This window comes from Indicator indicator, chromosome 21 (assembly GCF_027791375.1).
Source record: "Indicator indicator isolate 239-I01 chromosome 21, UM_Iind_1.1, whole genome shotgun sequence".
Classification (NCBI taxonomy): domain Eukaryota; kingdom Metazoa; phylum Chordata; class Aves; order Piciformes; family Indicatoridae; genus Indicator; species Indicator indicator.
In genome coordinates, this window is record NC_072030.1 from 10581480 (window position 1) to 10604538 (window position 23059).

Below are 23059 nucleotides of genomic sequence, written 5' to 3' on the forward strand. Positions count from 1 at the left end.
AATGCTGCATCTCTGTAATCACCACTGACAAAAATTACAAAGAAAAAACAATAACAACAACAAAAAAGGCCAAGAAAAAAAAATCTGTAAAAAAAAGAAAAGGGCAGAAGAAAGAAGTGTAACATAAACCCACAATAATTGTGGTTGGCAGAAGGGTTGTTCAGAAATGTGATAACTGGAAGGCTCTGCTCAAGCAAGAATTTGAGAATAAAACCTTACTTCCAGTGCTACGTTATGCAAGGTATTGTACAACTGCACCAGGGCAGTTCTCACAAACCTTTCAGGGAGCAGTTGTGTGTGTGTGTGTGTGTGTAGTTAGCTACCTTGTTGCTGAGTAAGCTTTTATGGTAGAGGTAGCTAATTTGAAGGAAAGTTTTGTGATTATTTATTTATTTGTTTGTTTATTTTAAAGCTCTAAACAAACAACAAAAAACCCTCCAACCAACCAAAAAAAACCACCAAAAACTTGCAGAGGGAAAGAGTTAAAGCCATCTGCCTGGGAGCATTGTGTAAAACATACACACAATGTTGGGGAAATAAGCCAATTATGTGTGCTTCACAGGAGGTGGGGGACTGACCTTTGTGTATAATTAGTTCTTTTATTTAAAGCAAAGATTTTGAATAGAATAACTAATTAGCTGTCATAAATGGCAAATTGAAGATTTTGGCCAGATTCCTTGGGGAGTGTGGGAGGATGTCTCTCCTCCCAGCCCGCACTGTATGCTCTGGCTCTCCTCATTAGGGTTGTTTTTAGTTCTCTGCCGTGGTAATGAGGATTGCAGTGGTGGCACTTCTTGAAGCCCCCTCTAACAAGGCATGAAATGCAGGTGGAGGAGAACTGCCTTCAGCTCCTGCCTCTTTCCCGCAGCACGTGTGGTGTAGCAGGGCTCGGGTGGGAGAGGGGGAGGCCACGGGGGGCTGGGGGAAGTTGGAGGGGGTCTGCAAAGTCCTGTGATATCACCTTTGTTTTATGCTCTGGACCTGACTGTATAAAATACAGGCAAGCTGCAAAGCCTTGAGGCATATATCATTAGCTAGCAGTCCCACATTACTCTTTCAGACCAATTAACCTTTAGAGTTGCATTAAAGAAATTAGGTGGTGAACTTCCATGCTTTCAGAGGGGACCAGTAGCTCTCTTGCAGACCGGAGCACTGTGGAGCTGTGCACCACAGGGCCGTTGCAGATAACTGTTATTTAAAAAGGCTGCCATTTATAAAAAGTTCCCAGGCTCTCCTGGAAACAAGGCTTTATGAACAATGCCCTTGGAGGGACTGCAACTGATTGCCATGTGAATGGAAATATCAGTAAAATGGCTTAGAAAAATTTAAAGGTGTACTTAGTGGACACTTGTGTTATAAAGGCAGCTGAATAATTTCACCAAAAGACCCCGACTGAGAAGATACAGGCTGATTAAAGCTGGTTTGTCTGACTGTGAATAGAGGTAAAGTTTAGATTACTCACTACAATAACAGCCTCTTTAGACACAGCCATAAATTTCAGTATGTCCAGAGGTGGTGTCTATAATTTTTTAATGTGCATTGGAGCTCTGAGCACTCAGAACAGGTTTTGTTTTGTATTTACCAGCAGCAAGTCTATTAAGTTGTAGAGGGCAAAGAAGGGAGTGGAAGTAGCTGAAAATAGAAAGGCTTCATCTACTGCTTCTAAGAAAAGATAGCCATGGATGGCTAGCAACAGGAGAGGAGAGAGCAACTTGATGGTACTTTCAGAATTAAGTAATCAATCAGCATTCCCTTTGTGATCATGTATTTCAGTGAGTGAGTGTCCAGCTGTTAATTTTTCCACTTCTGCAGCACTACTTCCCATTTTCCAATCCTCGCCCACAGAGCACACACGGAATTTATCGAAGCTGAGCCCTTTGTTTCTTGACAAGCCCTGGTTAGACACCACATGCCCCTGATCAAATTGAACTAGGTATTTGGGCATTTTTTTTGTGAGTACTGGGGGAAAATCTACACAGAGAAATGAAGCAGCATCTCCTTCTTGCAGTGTGGAAATTTCCAGAAATAAAAGAGCAGCTCTCCAGGTGGTTTCTACCTGCAAAGCTTGGACTGCTCAGGGTTTGCTGGAAGGGCTGCAGGAGGAGGAAGGTGGCCTTTGGTTGTGGCTGTGTCCTCTCTCCGCAAGCCTCTGACCATGAAAGGGGTTAACCTTCTGAGATGCTGCTCTCTTGTTGCTTAGAAATGACATGGCAAGCATTTGAGGAACCCTTGCTGATCAAGTTTGGCAGTTTTTGAAATTTTGTTTCACGCCTTGCCTGCTGTGTCAACTCACCAGCTAATTGCAGCTGCAACTTTCTGTCGTGGCGTGTGTGCTGCGTGCAGACCGGTTGGCTGGGATGTTGGAGGGAAGCCTCACAGACCAAAATGTAATTTCAAAACACTGAACCTGACCAGCAGAGGCTGACCTTGCTCGTTATTATCTGAGTGGGAATAGCAGCTTTGAACATCATATGATCTCTGAAATGGTACCTTTTTTCATTAGAAAGCCCCCTGCTGAACACTGACCAAATACATAGCTTTTTTACTTGCTTAAGGTACTGTTTAAAAATATATCCATCTGTTCCTTTGCTAGTTATTAGAGGAAAATCAAAGCACTTCATTCCTTTTCTTCACAGAAGCCTCTCGTAAGACAATGGTGTGCTTGCAATAGCAGGGAACTGAGATGGCTGCGGTGAGTGAGGGTCTGCCAGGGCCACAAACAGGACAAGAACCACAAGTACGGCCAGTCCACAGCCCTCTGGATCTGCTTGCCACCTCAGGGGACCCTCCTAACCTGCCAACCTGCCTTTACTGATCAAACCAACCTCTCCTAATGGTCCAGCCAGCATTTCAGCCCTGCACAACTGTCCTTGCACTTGACTGTGCTGCTGTCACAGTGGGCCTCTTGCACTGGATGAGTGCAGCTGTAACCCTTAAAGGGCACTGGTTTCAGAAGTGCTCGAGGGCCTTGGACTATCCTGTCTGGCTGACTGTCTGGTGTTTCTCAGTCTCAGGGATGATCTCAACATCCAGAGCCACAGCAGTTCTCTTGCAAGGGGGCTTAAGGGGCTTTGGTTATCTAGAATCTGAATTTGAAATCTGTAGCACCTCCAGACACAGGATCTTAAAGGTACCTAGATGAACCTTGTAAAAGAATTGTATGATGACCCCTCTTGTAAGAAACCTTCTTCTGTCTCTAAGGGTACACAGCTCACATTTAGAAAGCCTGTTTTGTAGGTGGGTAATGACTCATTGGTGTCCAGGGCTCCTATCTGAAAATATAATTTGCACATTTAGGTCTTAGTTTTCATAGGTGCCAACTATTTTCTTTCATCATTGGTGCTGATCTTGCACAGTTTGCAAATGCACACAAATGCAGTTTGTGTGCACCCTTCTCTGCCTCAGAAGAAAGCATTCTCCTCTCACAATGTTTCATTTTCCTGGTGTGGAGTTGGAGAGAGCACGGGATGACGGCTCTTAAGTTTTCTGAAACAGAAATTGTTCAAAAAGTGAAGCTTGGTTTTGCTCCTGAAATGTACTCTTAGGAAAAAAAATGTATTGTGTCCAGGACCATGCAGCCACTTCCCTCATTCTCATAAGAAGCTCTTACTGAGAGCACAGGACTGCTGCAGTCTGACCTCTAGCACCTGCAATACATTTCCGATACTTCCCTGCCTTTTCCCTCTTTCCAAATGTGCAGGTGTTTCTCTGTGGCTATGTATGTAGAATTTCTCTCAGAAGCATTATGTATTGCATGTGTGGCAGTTAAACACAGAATTAAGTTTTCACTTAATTATTGCATACTTGTCACTGGCATCAAAAGTTTGCTTGTATCGACTTTGCATGTGGTTTCAAGTGTGCTGCAGCAAGAGCAAGAGGACTCTTTAAGCTTTAAGAGTTTCTGAATGTTACTTGACCTGTCTCCGTGCTGCTGAGACCACTTTGGCAACAAATGGATCAATACCTTGCTGTTTGTGTAGAGGTGTCTTAAGTGCTATTGTCATCTGCTCACAGCTCTGACAAAGCAATTATTACTGTAGGAGTGGAGAGTTTTACATGTGCTGAGCATTAGCCACTGTCAGGTCACCCTGGCTTTTAAGGAAAGCAGCAAATGTCACTTATTACAGTGGCACTGACTCGGTCCTCTCTGGTTAAGGGACTGTTAATAATTCCATTTTCAAGCTGCTGCTTTCTGGGGCATCTGCCGCTTCCTACAGAAATGGTGGTTGAACTTTGGGGAAGAGTGTATAACCAGTGACACCTGCTACTGGAGCCAGTGTCCCCTCATCATTTCTGCAGTGGTTAAGCCCATGGCATACTTGTTACAGGACCAGCATTGTCATTTTTTGTGATTGACACTAGTGGAAATAAAAAGCCGTAGCAAAATAAAACCAAAGCTCCAGAGAAAATGGGATTCTGGCGTCTCGGGGAGTTCGTTTCTTCTTTCATTATTTCCTGTCCCCTTCCTCCTCCACAGTACAGTCCTTGTTTATTTTTCCACCTTGCCTGTTGATTCCATAAAATCCTCTCCTGCCTTACTGTTGTGGCAGGTGTCACACCTGTGTCAGTGCTCACCATAGGAGGCACTAGCTGCTTGGGGGAGAGTTTAAAAATGGAGACAGCAGTGTGAGGAACGTGGCCACAGCAAGTCTCCACCAGACTAGTGACTTGACTGCCCTGTCCCCACATCATACCCACCTGGCTCATGCTTGCATTGCTGTCCCAGTAGAGATTTCCAGGGAGGAAAAGAATCTTGACTTTGTACTACCTTTTCCAGCTATACAAGAGGAGAAGTAAAGTTCTGCTTCAGTTAAAGAACATGGCTTCACTAGTGGTAGAGAGGCACTGGTTGGGTTATTCTCAGCAGTCCTCAAGGGTTTTGAATGAAATTCATTTTAGAGCAGCCCCTGGGCTTGCTCTGCCTTTCAGTGGGGCCTCTGTGGCCAGCAAGGTTCACAAAAAAGGAAAACCAGTAGTGTGCCACATGTTTTATACCTGTTCCTCTCCTTTCCCCATCAAGCTTGATCCAACCAAGATGTTGGGATGGTGGTACGTACAGTGGTGGTCCTTCTGATCTTCATAATTGCCTGTGACAGGTAATTAACAACACAAGGGTACCGGTAATGAGGGAAAAAGCCAATGTTGGAATTGCAGCCAGTTTATTCTGCTGCAAGATGTTAATTAAAAAGTCTGGTGCTTTGTGTCAGCCCTACCCTTAGGAAAAAAGGGCTATGCTCCTGCAAGTGTCACATTCCCACTTAACCCACAACAGCATGAAGTTTAAATTCCTTTGACTATCAGCTTCTTGCAAGGTGAACTCCCTGTAATGAAAGCAGCAGCAGTATTTGCTCACAGATCTGCCTATAGCTTTCAGTGCTACCCTAAATTCAAGCTGTTTGGATGCCTGCTAAAGGAAACGCTTTGTTTGCACTGCAGGTGTGCCGATGTTATCCGTACAACCTAAAGGGAAGCAGAAGGGCTGTGCTGGCTGCAACCGGAAGATCAAGGACCGGTACCTGCTGAAGGCTTTGGATAAGTATTGGCATGAGGACTGCCTAAAGTGTGCCTGCTGTGACTGTCGTCTTGGAGAGGTTGGATCAACTCTTTACACAAAAGCAAATCTCATTCTTTGCCGCAGAGATTACCTGAGGTAAATATGAGAACGTACTGTGGGCTCTTCCCAAAGCCTCTCAGTGTGCTGCCAGCTGTTTGTCTTTCTAAACCTCCACTGTGAAAACATGTACTTGTGCATGGACAGCTCTGCCCAGAAGAGGTTGGAGTTTCTCCCTCTGTCTAAGCATGGCTTTTTATTTGCACTTAATGTATTTTGTTGTCAGGGAGGTGGAATCCTATTATCATGTCAAGGTAGTAGGAGGAGGACATGACTTAACTCTTTACTGTGATGAACCAACAAGAACAAACAGTACTTGCTGAGAAAATTAGGAAAAGACTGTTAATTCTTCTTCCATATCTTTGATGTTATGCTCCTGCGTATTGACTGAGTCCTGACCAAACCCTGGAGCTTTTCTTTTTCAGCGATAGCTTTCAGATAGACTCTTAGTATAAGGTTCCTCCCAGGGGGCTCTTGTCTCTTCCCTAAGTAAACAGAGCAAAACACTCCAAAATTACAGATCAACTTCAAAATTTTTTTCTTCTCAAGGAAGTCTGCAGAGACCATCACTAACTCTGAGTTAGAACTAACCTGTCAGTGTGCCTGTAATACATAACAACACATGGGACTTTTTGCCTAATGTGTGTGGAGATTTTGTACAATATACTTTAGATAAACAGCAATGACTTTTAATAAGAGAGTAGACCTAATCCAAACATACTTATGAGGGACAGACTGCAAGGCACTCCCAAGCTTTGTTTTCTTTTTCCTTTGGAAGACTGTACGTGATCTCCAGCTAATGTGTGTGTTCTCTTTTTTTTTCTTATTTCGCTGATAGCATTTCCTATGAAACTTCAACCAGCAAATACATCTGAAGCAAAACAAAAATCAACATGCTGGTTTAAGATAGGGAGGTAAAATGCCACCTAACCTTGAGTTGTCCAGAGGCTGGCTAGATTAATCTCAATGATCAGAGGCTTCATGTGTTTCAATGTAAAATGTACACCTGAAAATCTTCAGTAAATATTTTCTTAGTAAACTTTAAAAACAAAAAGTTTCTCCTTCTAAAGATGAGAGATAAAGCACTGAGACAAAAAGATAAAAATAATTTTCTTAGTGGCCATTTGGAGCTGCCACCTTGCCTTTCAGCCAGGCAGCATGTCCTGCCCACACTGAGGGGATTTGCTCTTGTTTGAGCTGAAACTCTCCAGGGCATGCATAAAATAGCATAGATTAGGTGGGATACTTCCCCAAAATATGAGGAGGAGCTTGGGGAAGGGTGGAGCACATCTGAAGGGGAAAAGACAGGACAAGAAGCCTTTGGAAAGGTATAAAAGGTGCAGTGTCATGAAATAGTTTTTGTACCTTGCATATTTACTAATGCCACGAGTCACTTGCTCTGGAAGTGTGCTTAATCCTGTCTGTGCTAAACTGGAAAAAAAATGAGCTCCAGAAAGTTCTGTAACACAGATTTTTACCCTCAGATTAGCATTTTGGTTCTTCCCTGACCCTCCTTCAACTCAGCTGTACACTTACTAATGTGTCAATGGAGAATATAACAGCTCTTGATCTTCCATTGCTGAGATTGCATTCATTTCTTTTCATTGTAGTATCACAATTGGGTTGTTGTAGGTACCAATCACAAGGAGTCCCAAAACCTCTCAGGAGAGCTTCTTTCAGGAATCTTCTTGCTTCCATAAAGCACAGCCTGCATTATTTTCTGGAGTATTTCTTTACGTTCTATGTTGTTTGTACTTTTTATCTTATTTGCATCCAACTTGCCAAGTGGTCCAGATCTCTCCATCAGTCATCCTCCTCTTCAGGATTTTGTCATTTGTGCATTTGATAACCAGTGCTGTCTTTGTTGTTAGGGTTTGGTTGTTATCTTTTTAATCTGATCTGAAAGGTGGATATTCAGCATTATCCTATGTGCTACAGAACCCTACTAGAAATATTCAGATGGGTGGTGATCCCTGTTTATATTTGCTTTTTGAGACCTATGAGCTACCCCATGTTTTGTCCATTTAATGAGCACTGTATTGATTTTGGTTTGTTCTGGTTTCATAACAAAAATAATGTGCAGCATCAAACCAGACACGTTAAAGTGCCAAAGGAGAGCAGTACTGATGCTATTAAACTTAGAAGGACCTTTTTATCACTGCAGCTGCAGAGCATTTCTTTCTTTCCTTGGTTTATCCTGAGAATGCTTCTTTGAGGTGGAAAAACTTGATTTGTGATTTTCTCACTGGGCCCCAGATGACACAACTTTTGGGGGCACACCAGAAGCCTGTGTTGGAAGCCAGGTGTTGGAGACCCCAGGGAATGGCTCATGTCACATCTTTGAGAAGAGAGGGAATTCGTTACATGAAAACATTGAAGGCAACAGTTGGAGCTGGTGTTTGACCATGGCTGTGCAGTTTCTGGCACAGTAGCAAAGTGTGATCTCTGAAACAAACTTATTCTGTGCCAGGAAGAGGTCTCATAGCCCCTCTGCCTCCATTTGTGTGTTAGTATAATCCCCAGCCCACCAAGGATGAGTCCATTGCTATTTGTACAGCATGGTTACATTGTAGAGGGAAGGCTTAGGAGGCCTTCACATTAAATATTTTTCCCCTGTCTGGATTTAGTCTGTTATTGAACCTTTAATCACTATAAATATTTCTCACTTGATTTTTTTTTTTTTTTTTGATGGAGAAAACCATGTAATTGTCAAATCCCAGGAAATGTGACCAAGACTCAGGTAGGAAGGAATAACACTAATTCTGTAACACAGTTGTTAACTAGCTGTTAACACAGTTGTTAACTAGGTATTAGCCAGCTTTAGAGCTGGTTCATGTTCTTGCTAATAAGTAAATTTAGATTTATACTGTTTTTTTGGAGGTTCTGCTAAAAACCCTTTCAGGGTTCTAGGATAGGATTAAGGGCATTGCTCTGCAGTACCATGTTTGAAGGAAGTATAAAGTGGTGGGCTTTTTTGGTTTTGTGTTTGACTTTAAAACATCTTCTGTTGCCTTCAACACATAATAGTTCCTTCTCTTTCAATTGTAACAGTTCTATTAATAGAAGGAACTAACTTTGCCATCACCATTTTCTCTACTGTCTGTTTACTCCTGGTAATTTGAATTTATCTTCTTGGAGAATTACCTGTTCCCATCATTATATAATTCCTTCACTAATAGTTTTAGAGCCTCTTTCATATCTTTTTTACCACTTTAAACAACTCAGTATTTGTTCCACTGGTCAAAATTTAGCAAAATTCATTCCTAAAAATAAGTTTTCATACTTCACACTCTACTCACACCATAAAGGAAATACTTTACCTGGAGGACAGTCAAATGAGTTTATTGTTGGCTACTTCCTTTTATGCCTTTGAATAAGAACAGGGTGAATATTGCACTGATACTTAGTAGGTCAACCACCATATCTGATTCTGTACCTACAAATAGAATCATTAAGATTTGAAAAGACCTCTAAGGTCATCAAGTCCAACCATCAACCCAACGCTACCAAAACTACTAAACCATGTCCTAAAGTGCCATTTTTTAACACCTTCAGGGATGGTGAACCCACTGCTTCCCTGGGCAGCCTGTTCCAATGCCTGAGTACTCCTTCAGTAAAGAAATTTTTCCTAATACCCAATCTAAACCTCCCCTGGTGCAACTTGAGACCATTTCCCTTTGTCCTATCACTAGTTATGTGAGAGACCAACCTCCACCTAGCTCAAACATCCTTTCAGGTAGTTGTAGAGATGAAGAATGTCTCCCTGGAGCCTCCTCTTCTCCAGACTAAGCAATCCCATCTTGCTCAGCTGCTCTTCATAAGGCATGAGGAAATGTAAATATATGCATCTTTCATAGCTGAAGTCCAAAAGGATTATTGCTGTGTAATGACCAGGAGGAGAAATCAATGTTTCATCATCTCTGTATAGACCAATGTTTCTTTGAATTTGGCTGTGAGCTGATTGTGTCATTTAGGAACATGTGCTTCCATATGTGCTGAGATGTGCTTTCTCCTCCCCTTGCTCAGCCCTCACTTCCAAGCCTGGAGCAACTTGTTTCTCCCTGGGTCTGCTCAGACCTGGCCATTGCCCCCCAGCACCAGGCAGCAATGTGCAGCTCCTTGGCTACAGACAGCAAAGGCTTGGGGAACAGTCTGGGCAGCTCAGGAAGTCAGCTGAAATGCTTGTCAGGGTCTGGGACCCTGCTTGTGCCACCCCTCTTCTGGACAGGTCTCACTGGGCTGGGGATCACAGAATCACAGAAACATTCAGGTTGGAAAGGACACTCAGGATGACCAACTGCAACCAATAACCTTACTCGATAAGGTTCACCCCTAAACCATAGCCCCAAGCACCACATCCAAACCACCTTTAAACACATCCAGGGTTGGTGACTCGATCACCTCCCTGGGCAGCCCACTCCAATGCCTGACTCCTCTTTCTGTGAAAAATTTTCTCCTAATGTCCAGTCTAAACCTACCCAGTCGTAGCTTGAGGCTACTCCCCCTTGTTCTATCACTAATTACCTGTAAGAAGAGACCAGCACCAGCCCTTCTACAACGTCCTTTCAGCTAGTTGTAGAGAGCAATGAGGTCTCCCCTCACCCTCCTCTCTTCCAAACTAAACAGCCCCAGCTCCCTCTGTCGCTCCTCCTAAGATTTGTTCTCCAGGCCCTTCACCAGCTTCGTCGCCCTCCTCTGCACTCGCTCCAGCACCAGGACTGGGGACAGGGATGTACTTCTGGGCTTGTGTCCTCAGTGCAGGGCAGAGTGCTGGGACAGGAGCGTGGCTGGCTCCTGCCCTGCTGCATGGGCTTGGCTTTGGGGCCGCCTTTGCCCACGGTGTGGGCAGCACAGTGGGCTGCAGGCTGCCTGCACCGGTCCTCAGTGGGTCTTTAGAAGAAATCTTTCAGATGTATTTCAGGAGCTGCTGGCAGACCGTAGCCTGATCATTTGTTTCAAAAGATAAACTGTCGTCATTGGTTGTGAAGGAACATTTGTTAACCTTCACATCTCATAAAACACTTTCTTGCTCATTTTTTAATCATGAAAGATGAAATTGGATCTGGAGTTGTTATCCTTGCGGTATCACCTCAGTCTCCAGCTGTGTCTGGATGTATCTTTCGATACATTTCATCAGAGCAAATAGATTTACCATTTGTTTCATAATCTCAGTTCCAGCATTCCTACCTCTAATTATTTTTGATAAGCAAATGCTATTGAAGAAACTGCTTCTGGGACAGCAAAGCTTAGCATGCAGCTCGGGTGGCTCCTCACAGCCCCCACGCAGCAATGTCTGTTTGTTCCTAGGCGTAATTAAACCTTCACCAAGCTCGGGTTCACAGGGACGGTTTGGGTGTTGCATCAGGATTTCCCGGGAGGAACTGACAACTTAAATTTCACTGTGAAGTGCTGATGAAGAACGTGGTTTTCCCTTTTTACTCAGCATGGTGCCCTCACATGAGCAAAGGAGAATCAGGCTTACTTTGACAGGAGCAGAGCTGTCACTTCTGCATGTTTGATATGATGGTGTTGGGAAAGTTTTTCATCATTTAAACTGATTAGGGCCTTAATTAGACTCCAAAGAAAGCTCAAAACCCGCATTAAGAGATGATGGCAAATCAGTAAGAGAGAAGGGCTTTCCAGGACACCCTGATGCTGTTCTCAGTGGATTTAATGGAAATTCTTTTCACCCAGCTTCCTGTGTGTTTTGATCAGTGCTGCAAGCTCAGCATGGGTCAGTGCTGCTACCCAAACATGGTGTCAGTGCCTCTGGCAGGAGGAGGAGCCCTGTGTACCCCAACAGGAGTGCCACCCCTGGCACTGGTGCCCCTCAGCACTGCATTACAGAAGCTTGAACTGCACCCTAGGCAGCTCCCAGTCCAAGTAAGTCAGCTGCCTGGTACTGGGGTTTCTAGTTGTTGGATACTGGTTGTTGCTCGGCTCTGAATGCCCCAGCAGGTTTGTGCTGTTAGTGAATTGCTTTGGAAGCCCTTTAGATGAAGTGTACCATATCCAGCAAATGTGCAGGGCTTAATTTTGTTGTGGGATGTGAAAAGTGTTCTTGCACAAACATGAGTGTCCAGCACAGGAGAATGTAGGCAAATGCCTGCCTTCTGGTGGGCTTCCCCAGGTCAGTAACAAAGGCCCTAAGCCAAGCCATTAAACCACAGTTGGATGTGTAAGCACAAGTCTTCAGGAACCATATACCACAGCTAGCAGAACTCAATTCAATTTCCCAGAGACATCACTTATACTCTGAACGGAGCTTCAACCTGCAGAGACTGCAACCCCTTTGGAGCAGCAAGGAGTCTTTGGGTTTTTCCCTGCTGGAGGACTGCAGCATGCCCTGCCTGCCTTTTAAGGGACACATTTAGTGTGAGAGGCAGTATAAATGCAGTGTGGCTGAACAAATGATATCCACTTAGAGCCTAAAAATGTTGCTAAATTGAAGTGCTGTTCTTGCATCTCAACAGGGAGCATCTTGCATGCTATGTAGGGTACCCTCACTTCTGCACTTGGTATCTGTACAGCTATTAATGAGAACTAATTAGGCTCCAAATGCAATGTCTTGTCAACGTTGCTGTGCTGTGTGATGTTAAAGCACAGACTTTTTTTCCTCCTTAGGAGCATGTCCAGGAGTTTCTCACAACCCATGCCTTTCAAGATAAACAAGGAATGCTTGGTTTGTTCATTTGCTCTTCTCCCCGCCCTTTCTCATTTTGTTCCTTCTCCACAACCCCCCAGTGAGGAGGAAAGCTCATGGGGAATAATTCTGCCCAGATGTGGTAGACTAGCACACCTCTAGTGATCTCAGCCTTGCAGTTTTCTGAGTGCTGTTTTTAAACTCTCCTAAGAGGAAATTGTCACATGTGTGTTCAGCTGTGCCAGAGAAGCCAAGATGGGGCTTAAGGGCAGTAGCTTCAGTTATACCATAAGCAAGGCTGGGGCAGGGGAGGAGTACTTGGACTACTCCTACCTGCAAAGAGTTTCAACCCCACTGTAAATATCAACTGAAAATACAGAGGGAGGGACCAAAAGAGTTAAAGTAAGTGAACATTTGGATGTATGCTTCAACTGAAAACAGATGCCCTTGAGCAACCTTGAAGTTTACACCCAGTAATCTCTGAACTAGTGCGGTCACTCAACCAGAGGGCTTTTTTGTACTGCTTTGGTTCAACTCCTCCTGCTATGCCATCCATGAATGGCAAACCCTTTGGCATGCACAGTGTAACTTCTTTAGGATTGAACTTGAAGGATTCATGAGAGGACAGCTTGACCAGCTTCATTAGTATCAAAATGAATTTCCTTTCCTTCAGCTGATATGACTTCCCACTGCAGCACTGACAGCAGTGTCCTGCCCAAGAGGGTGCAGTGGCTAGTGTGTATTTACCATGCTGGAACACCTATTGCTAAGGCTTGCTCTGAATATTACACGAAGGCTGATTGTAGGGAAGCTGTGAACCTTGAGCCTAAAGTTGCTTTTAAGCTTATTCTTTTTATCTTTTTAAGTGATGCTCAGGCTTTCCTGCAATTACTGGCATATTCAGTACTTTGGGCAAATCAGACTTGTAGCTCAATTTCTAGTATCCACAGATGAGAAAAATACTGCTTGCAAGTTGCTAAGAGCCCTCTTCACTGGAGGACTAGTTGGGTGTTTGTTTCAGATGCAGAGACAAAACCTTTTCTTTTCATGACATAAAGCAAGTCATGTTCCACAGTAGATCCTGATGGAGCTAGGAAATAAATAGCATCAGGCATATAGGGAAGGAGTATGGGAAAACTAGATGATCATTAAGGTCCCTTCCAACTCAAGGTCTTCTATGATTCTGTGATGATTCTATGAAAACCTATTTCATCTACTAGATGGAGAAGACGTGAACATGGGCTTTAGTATCTCTTCAAAAACTTAAACATACAGATAATCTAGGTAGACAAATATAGAGAGAAATACATAGCTGCACACAGTATCCACAAATGTAGATAAGTTTGTAGTCCTCTTTTAACTCATAATTCTTACAGTGTTGACCAAGCCTTTTAATTGGGGGAATCACCAGTCTCAGCTCAACTGTTTAATTTGAACTTGTCTTATTCTTACATTGTTTAAAATAAATAAATCCACCTGATACTCCCAACCTATCCTTTCTGTACTACTCATTATTCCTGTGTGCCTGTCTGGCTCCTTGGGTTTGTCTCCAGTGAAGTTAACAGCTCCAAAATTTTCACTCTTTCTGTGGAGGGAAGATTTTCTTCCTCTCACTCAGTTGCAAGCTGCTAGCTAGTCAGGCACCAGGCCAGAAAGAGGAGAAGAAATGAGGACTCTTTCTTTGTAGGCAATGACTAAACCAGATTGATGTTTTTAATGGTGGCAGAAACAAGCAATCAGGTTTTCAGTTTAGCCACTCTGCACGTTTTGGTCAGAGAAGTTAAAAATCTGTTAACAGATGCTAAACCTGATGTGTCCGTATGTCCGTATGAGATGTTTCTTATTGTTTTCCCTACAGTAAGGACCCTTTATCATCCTTTTTTCCCCCTCAAAAACCTGCAAGGAGCTGTGCCTTTCCTGGAGTTTGAATTCAAGTGTGTTCATAGAGCTGGTGAGGTCTGGATCATCATGCAGAAGACTAGTCTTTAGCCCAGGCTACATAAGTAGCATCCTTTGGCAGTTGCTACTGCTTCCAGGAGCACTCCCTTCTTTTCCCATTAATTCATTTGCATTCACTGCTGCTCCTGGATGCCAATTAGCTTTAATTTTCACTATACACACTGACATCAATGGCCAATGAGAACAGCGCATAGCAGGGATTTTAGTGTGCCTATAAACTACACAAAATTGTCCTTGGACAAACTCCTGCTTTTAGACTGGCTGACAACAATAGGCATGGTTAAGTTCAGGCTAAGAGCCATTAAACATAATTACTACCACAGGGTAAAAGTTTAATTGTGCTAAATTTTAAATCTGCATAGTCTATGCTTATTTACAAGCTGGCGAGATCTTCCTGTTACATAAGGGGGAATAAATCTCTGCTTTAAAATTGTTGCCTTTTAACTTCAAAGGAACGTGGGGGGGCAGGGGGGGGAGGAGGGGAAAAGGAGGGGGGTGTTTAGCAGAAGCAAAAAACTCCCATCTCAAATCTTTCTGTATTTCCAGCTCATTTTATGCCAATGGCTCCAATGTGGTAAGTAGATGCTGATACATTTTCCTAATGCACTTCAACTTTTTGTGTGTGAATGTCCAAGAGAATATTGCATCTGTTCTGAAGTTGTCTGGAGGACAGAATGCATGGGGGGTTATTTTAAATTTAACCACAGATGGGGCTTGAGGTGGAAGATTTTCCTCCTGCTCCTTGTCTTCTCTTCCTCTTCTGATAATATTAAGCTCCCCACCTCAGAAAGTTTCAGCTCAAGTAGCTTCTGTGTATGCAGGTATCAGAGGTGGCAGGTTTTTAGCAAGGAAAGAAAAAAGACAGAAGTCTGTGTTTGTTTTGCTTTTTTCTTTCAGCAGATATAAAAAAAAATCCTGTTCACTGATCTACAAGTTCCAGCGTATTTTTGGAAGCATGGTGAATCTACAAGGCACTAAATCACTCCCTGAAAAGCAGATTAAAATTAGGAAGTGCTAGAATAAGTGTGAACTGTTCATGTGTTGGGAAAGGGAGGGTATGGAGGACTGTGAAACTTGATAGAAGAGGAAAAGATTAGCATGCTGACTAGCTGGAAGCTACGTTTATGTAGACATTAGACGGCAACACGATTTCAGCTGGACAGAACACATAAGCTTCAGATCTTATGCAAACGGTCAAAGCTGTTTAACAATTGGTTTACCCCTAAAACCCCTGACAGGAGACAGGTGAATACGATGCCAAATACATTTTTCATGTTTCTTAAGCTAACTGTTTAAATAGTTAAGTGAACATCTGTCCAAATTTCCCCATCATTTCCATTTAGAAAAGTCTCCTATTTGAAGGCTGAAGAAAAGCGCCTGCTTAACAATGCAAATGGTGCTGTCTGGGGCCCCTTTATTTTGTTTAATCTAGATTGAGCTCCACACAACTGTGATGCTAATGAATAATGGATATTTTATACTTGTGCATGTAGCAGTGCTGGGCACAGAGCAAATCTAGGATTAACCTCCCAGTTTCCCTGCCTAACGTATTGGACTCATTTTTTTTTTTTGAGTTTGCTGTGACTTGGCTACTCTAAACATGGATTCCTGAGTATACAGAAAACAGCAAAACCCCAGCAAAAACTGTCAGGTTTTGCTGTGCTGCTCCAGTGAGGTACTGCAGAAGGGGGCAGCTACACTGGGGGAGGGAGGGAGGGATGTTTGTGTTAAGGGCTTGATTTGTAAGTGGGTGCTGAATGAGAGCTAGGGCTTTGCAGGGTGGAGGAGACCTGGACACTTTTCAGTGCCACGATTTTGCAGTCCAGCCTGCTGGCCTGAGGCAGCCAAGCGCTGTGCTCAACTGCTTCCCCTGCAACCCCTGCCTGCCTGTGGGAGCAGGAGCAAGCCTGAGCCAGCCTTGCAGGGAAACAGGGACTACCCCATTGCCTATTACATGGGCTGAGTTTGCTAGCACAAACTATATAGCTGGAATTTTACTCTGCCTTTCAACTCTCATATGATGAAGTTGTAGGGGAAGAAATTTTGCTATTCCCTTTGTGATTTTTCTGTCCTGTACGAGAAATTTCGTTTGGTTTGGATTGTTTAACTTCCAGGGAAAATGAGGTTCTGTCTCTTCATAGGAAGTCTTGGGCTTTTCCAGCCGGGGCTTAATGAAAGACCATTGGTATCACTTCTAGTGAAAAATAAGGGTAACCTTTTTTTATAGCTGAAGAGCAAGCTGGCTTTGGTAGCATAGCACTGTGGGAGGGTGGAAGTCTCATGTGGAGGTTTCTATAACATTGCTGGGTGTTTTAATTCACAGTTACTAGCCAGCAATAATTAGTATTGATTAGCTTGGCAAATTGCAGGTTTAGAAATTGGTTATAGATTTTCCTGATGCTTCTCGTCGGCATGTTGTGGAATCAGCCAGAACCAATGGCTTGAAACAAACCTTGAGCCCAAATCTGTCTGCAGGCAGTGGCGCGTTGCACACGCAGAGCTAATGGTCAGCAGGAATCGTAGGTCTTGAGGCTCACTGCCCCAAGAATATGATTTTTATCATCTCCTCAGCAAACTAACCACATGCATATTGACCACAGCCTACAGCGAAACTTGGGTTTGTTGGCCTGTTGATTCATGCCCTAACTGGTTTGTGTGGCTTTAATGTCCCAGTGGTGTGCTGGCACGTGTAGGGGACTGTGGGGACATCTTGGAGAAGGGGACCAGGGGAAGGATGCTGCAGTCTTGGTTAAGTCCCCGTCGGGAGCTGTAACAGCAGCAGACATCTGGGGAGACAGATAGTGAAAGCCAAGACGAAAATGGCAAAGCTTCCAGTGCTGAAGGGCTGTCCTCGAGGACTGGGGAGCTGAAGTGGAACGGCTGAGCATGCTGTTCAGGCTGTGGTGGAAGGGCTTAGCTGGCTCCCGGGAGGGATGCAGAGGCTGGAGGAGGGGTGTGCAGCCAAGGGAGGAGGGTTTCCGCTCTGAGATGCCTTGCAGATGCTTGTGTACTACTCATTGCAAGAGAAACTGTTCATTTTCATTTCAAACAGCAGGTAAGTGAGGTTCTTCCCAAGCTATGTCATAGCATTGCCTGCTAGGGTTGGCAAAGTTTTCTGCATCCCACTGCAGATGGGGCAGGCACATCTGGAGCAGCTCTGATCACCCACCCCACTGCTGCAGAGACCAATAGTTTTTGACTGAAATTTTGTGAGCCCCAAAATAGTGCTTGGAGTGTTTAATGCTTTTCTTCATTAGACAGCAAATTAGCCCTAGGCTCACAAACCAAATGAAGTTTCATCTCAACAGTCGGAGCCTGCACACCAGGCAGTTTTATCCCAAGTTCCTGCACACTGGTTGGTCAGTGAAATGGAGACTGCAACTTCTATTTATTGGTGCAATACAGTATTTGATACTGCTAATTACACTTAATTAGTCCTTCCACCATTTAATTAAAATGGCTTCTAATGATTGTGCTTCTTTGGCAGGCTCTTTGGTACCACCGGGAATTGTGCTGCCTGCAGTAAACTGATCCCTGCCTTTGAGATGGTGATGAGGGCCAGAGATAATGTTTACCATTTGGACTGCTTTGCCTGTCAGCTCTGCAACCAGCGGTGAGGACGCAGTTATTACACACACAAACACAAGCCAATTTATACCTTTGCCTGCAAAATCAGGGAAATGTTTGATCCATGCTACCTGTCTGGGGCTCACAGCCTGCTGGTGTGGCTCAGGCTGTTTTATTAGGCTGAGCTGGGTGATCCATGTAAGTACCTGTAGTGCCCTTACTGCAAATCCCTTTGGAGCTGGTGGGAGTTGGAGGGACGAGAGCGAGCACGGAGACTGCAGATCTGGCCATGGCTGTATGCAGCACAGCTGCTGCTGAATAAAACAAACTGCTTCGGCGTCCTTTCAGGATCTGCCCTTTTTGCAGAACACAGATGACAGAGAATGGACCTCCTCTGGCAAACTGATGTTATTTTGCTTAAATCAAGTTTCTAACAGGCTCAAAACTGGAAATGGCAAAGGACAAAGAGAAGGGGCCAGAAGGAGCAAAATACTGTAGATGAGCTATTTCCAACACTAGGAACAAATCCCTTCAGTTGTTGTATAATTAATAGGGGATCTTGGTATAATTTTGAGTGTATGTGTGTAGGGTTTTACCTGGTGGGAAATGCACTTCAAGGACTGTAATAAAGGGTCACGCACAAAGTTTTCACTTGGGCTGCTTGTTGCCAGCTGAATATGGGCCAGCTGCGAAAAGTATTCCCAGCACGCTGTTTTTGGTCCTTGTAGGCAGAATGCAAGCCCTTAGAGCCAGATGTGATGCAATGTTGTCTTCTGATGCATCCCTCCTTCTTTGTCCAAGAAAGTGATTGTTGTTCTTTCTGCTTGTTTAGTCAGTCTGTAGTAACTGCCCAGGGCTCTGCTGGGGTTCCTGTTCTGGATTTGTGGTTGTGTTTCCCAAAGATGAAACTAGGAGGCAATGCTTCATCCTGTGTGAAAGTGCAAGAGAGATGACAAAACTCATGGGAAGATGGAGAACCTAATTCTGCAAAAGTCAAGCTGAAACCCTGACTTAAAATTTCATCACTCACCTTGAAGCAAAAGTCACAGTGGGGTCTCTTGAGTAGCAATACAGGGTGTGTATGTGGATGCAAACCCCTCCCACCTTTCCCACTGAACTTAGGAGACCATGCAAACTGGAGTCCATGCCCTCTGACAGTAGCATAGTTGAGGATGAATGGGGTTGTGGTGGCTGGTGCCAGAGCATGCAGGAGGAGACCTGGGTGAGCCATTTGCAGCTCAGGTGGCTTTACTCAATCCCATTACTGAAGGCAGAGGTGGTGTTTGTTGGAGGTACAAAACTCCTATGAGTACTACCGGTGTGTCCACAGAGGCAGTGCCGAAGCGGCAGTGACATCTAGTGGCTCCTGGCCTTGGGCTCCTTTCTGGAAGCCACACTATATCTTTCAGTTGCCCACTTCTGTTTTGCCACTCGAACACACTCCTGCAACAGCTGTGACTCCCCATCAGCAGTGTGTGGCTATCTACAGGGCCAAGACCTTGCCTCCCCAAGATGGGCTCTCCACATAGCTGAAGTTGCTGGTGGTTGGTAGGGTTTGTCTCCAGTGTTGGAAGAGTGGCAAGGTACTGCTGGTGCTCAGCCCTCAAGCTCAGCTTTCTGGAGCATGCTAATGAAGGCTGGGCAGGAGAGGAGTGCTCCCAAACTCCATACTGATGCTAGGGCTTGAGCATCTCAAACGTGTCTTCTGCCAGAAGCAAGTCAGGGCTTGGGGCTGCACAGGCAGGAGTGCTGGGTTGGCCTTGGAGTCTGTTGGATGAGTATTTGAAATCAAACTGCTACTTTACCCTGGCTTCTCTCACAGAAAAGCTTAGCCCTGCCTAGTTTTCATTTTCAGGAATGTCTTTTAAATGCCACTCTTTATTACAAAGGCTCCAAAGCACCTTTCCCTCTTGCCTCTGCGACTGCCAACACTGTTACTGCACTCAGTGCAAAGTGTGGTCCTACTTTGCCCTTAAAACAACCTCCACACACTGTCGCAGCCTGGCAGGAAAGCACAGGTAATCCCCCATTCTGGCAGAGTCACGCTTTGATGCACAAAGGATTTGCCCAGTTTGGGAGGAGCAGGGTTTCTCTGAAAGATGGGCTGAGTAGACAGTGTAGAGCTATGTGCAGATTGTTATTTTTGGCTGAGATCTGAAGGCAACAAACTTTTATGGTTTGTCCTCTAGAGATTTTAGCCTGAAAGGGCAGAATGGAAGTGCTTCTGTAACAAATAACATTGGAAGGTGAACCAAGAACTGAGTTCAAGTAACCCTAAAGTCAAAATTGCAGAGGTGCAAAGCTAGTCCCAAATTGGAAACACCACCTGAAACCCCACCTCATTCTTCAGCCATAAAAAAAAATTGATTATGAAGAACTTTCTGTAGCTACCTTCCTTCTTGTCCTTCTATAGCTAGACTGTGTAGAGTGTTAAATGCACCACAGCAAAATCTCTAATATTTTTACCAAGTGTGCAGTGTTTTCATTAGCTTCATTCTGCAAAACATCAGGTTTGCAGCAAGTCCTACAACACTACTCAGCCTACTGTGCTTTAAGCTGTTGTAAGGTCAACATTGCTTGTCACAATACTGAATAAAAGTTGGTCACCACTGCAGCTGGCTATAGGTCAGCATTTACAGGGTTTGCTTGCATTGCTTTATCTAAAATGTGGTTTTGTTCAGAAGAAAATCACTCTGTGGAAGTGGCAGAGTAGGTTTGGCTCCTGCCTCTCTCTGCTGCCAGCTGGAGCTCGATCAGCCAGATGGGCTCTGCAGCAGACAGGCTCTGAGCATGGAGCTGGCAGTGCAGCCCCACATCTCACTCTGAAGAGAACTGCAGACTGGGACAAGTGAGAGGTGAAAGTTGGTGGAAATTGCCCTCTTAAATCCTCTGTCTCTAGTAGATGCATCAGCTGGGAAAATCCCAGTTTCCTGCTGGTTTTGCTTGACTGGTAGGTGGAAAGAAAAAGCTACCTTTCCAGTGAATCAAGCCTTTCTCCCCAAACTTCACAGGGTCTCAGTGTACCCCTGCTGTGCATTTCAGCTCCCATGTACTCACACACCTTCCCCCCACACCCCTCATTCTCCAGCTCTTCCTTTTGGCTCCTCTAGACCCAAACTGAGTTTGGCAAGAGGCACCTGTTGATGGTGCTGGTGGCAAGAGTGAGGTTTGCATTTCTCTTTCTGGATATTTCTATAGTACTTAGGGTGGGGATTAATAGTAAAAACCAAGGAGCTGTGTCTGCTGCTTAGAGTGAGTAAACCTACTGGTGGGGAAGGTGGTGGTAAGGAGAGCATGTGCAATGCAGTTTAGCTTAGAAGCTGTTATTGTAAATTGAGATTAATTTTTAGCCTCTTAATATACGAAAGTTGAATTTCAGAACTACTAAAGCATTGGTCCTGCTCTGGCAGGGGGGTTGGACTCAATGATCTCCAGAGGTCCCTTCCAACCCCGTGATGTTGATGGAAGGTCACCAGTGAAATCACATAAACTGAGAACCACCATCCAGTTCTGTTTGTAGCAACTTGGCAAATTAATCAGCTTATTTGCAGGTGTGGAGCTGAAAAAAACTTGCACCCATGTCGGCTCTAAAATCATCACTCCTGTTCTTGCAGCAGAGGATACTTAGTTTTATGGAGATGCAATGCCTGAAGCTGCCTGACTTAGAAATCTAGAAAGCATTTTTGACAAGGAGTAGGCAGAGCAGAGTAAATGGGAATTTGAGGTGTGCTAGGTCTCCTGAGGATAGAGTCATCTCCAATGATCTTCCTTCAAAGCCCAGTAATTATTTGGCCTTGCCAGAGGCCAGTACCTACCTATTCCTCTGGGTTCAGCACTGCTTTTTGGCATAGTGCTTCTCTGCTTTAGGGACCTGGAACTGATCTCAGACTTGGTGCTCTGGTCTGTCGTTGCCCCAGTAGTGTAATGGACAAAAAACAGCTCCTGAATTGGATGCAAAGAGCATTATTTGTTATCTTAAGAAGTAAAGATTAGCTTCTAATTCTTGAGCAAGCAGGAAGGGCAAAAAAGTTATTGGCTGTCAATTCACACCTCTCTGATCTTATATGTGGAACTTTTTTGACCTTAATGGTCAAATAAAATTGTTAAATATCACAAGCCTCTCTGTCAACTTCCAGACAAACAGAACAATTTACATGGTATATAGAGAGCAGTGCCCTTCGCTCAATGAAGATAAAGGTTAGGAGTGCAGCCACCAGGAAATTTCTATTTATTGTTCTGCACTGTACACAAGGGGGTGAGGAAGGACTTAATAGCCAGTCCTTGCCTGGAAATTAGTGTAAATACTGCCTCACCCTAGGGAACCCTGGCGATGTGGATACCAGCAAAAACTTCAAATAGTCTCTGTGTAATATCGCCTGTTTGATTTCCCGGTTGTAGAGCCGACATGTCTCGTCTGCTGCAGGGATAAATCCCTCCACTACTCCTGGCCCCCTCCCACTGCTGGCATGGGACCTGAGGGGACCAGGACATGTTCCTCGAGCTGCTTCGTCCAGCCCTGGCCTGGGACCTGAGCACCACCACGCTGGGAAGGGGGACAGCAAAACCCTAGGGCCTATACAGAGAAGGGGAGATGGAGGAGAAGCATGTGGGCGCTCCCAGGGTCCAGCGCCACCAGCAGAGCTGGAAACTGCAGTCTGGTCCCCAGAGTTGCCTTCAGACCCAAACAATCTCATATTCCTTCTCTGTTCATACTTAACACCCTCTCATTCTTTTTATCTTCCAGATTCTGTGTGGGAGACAAGTTTTTCCTGAAGAACAACATGATCTTGTGTCAGATGGACTATGAGGAAGGGCAGCTGAACGGGAGCTTCGAGTCCCAGGTTCAATAACAAACCCTGCTTCGCTGAAGCACTGTGGGATGGGCGCTCGGCCGCAGGAGCAGCGAGGGTGCCTGTCAGCTTGCCTGCAATATTTTTTTAATTCTTGGTCCAGAGAGGACTATATACATTGTAGTACTTCCCCCCCACCCCCAACACAAAGCAGTTACAATTTTAGATGTACAGTTGTGCCTGCTTAGCTGAGCACTGCATTGCCTGTATGTTTGTGAGTTTTTGGGGTCTGGGGGAGGGCTCTGTACAGTCCGTTTTCTGTATATAAACTGGAACATTTATTTTATGAAAAATGTAATGCAATTTTATTACTGGTGTGAATTAAAAATTATGAATGTTTCCTGGTCATCCTAGCTGTGGTTTGTTCCCCGTGTGGCGACAGCCTCTATTTCCTGTGCTTGATGTTGAGCAGACTGTTAGAAACACACT

The 23059-nt window shown here is 44.5% G+C and overlaps 1 protein-coding gene across 1 annotated transcript; it reads left to right on the forward strand.

Annotated features, from left to right (window-relative positions):
* Positions 1 to 2090: 2090 nt before the first annotated feature.
* On the forward strand, positions 2091 to 22630 carry LMO1 (LIM domain only 1). The gene is made up of 4 exons (XM_054390515.1): positions 2091 to 2109; positions 5437 to 5650; positions 17701 to 17826; positions 22525 to 22630. Exons 2-4 carry the CDS (start codon positions 5445 to 5447, stop codon positions 22628 to 22630), a joined length of 438 nt encoding a protein of 145 aa, XP_054246490.1. The 5' UTR covers positions 2091 to 2109; positions 5437 to 5444.
* Positions 22631 to 23059: the final 429 nt, after the last annotated feature.

Bases quoted from the DNA above. Each gene is read 5' to 3' on its own strand.
- LMO1 (XM_054390515.1), top strand. From the start codon at position 5,445: ATGTTATCCGTACAACCTAAAGGGAAGCAGAAGGGCTGTGCTGGCTGC. The intron at 5,651-17,700 runs GTAAATATGAGA...CTTCTTTGGCAG, and splicing joins TGCCGCAGAGATTACCTGAG to GCTCTTTGGTACCACCGGGA. The intron at 17,827-22,524 runs GTGAGGACGCAG...TTTATCTTCCAG, and splicing joins TGTCAGCTCTGCAACCAGCG to ATTCTGTGTGGGAGACAAGT.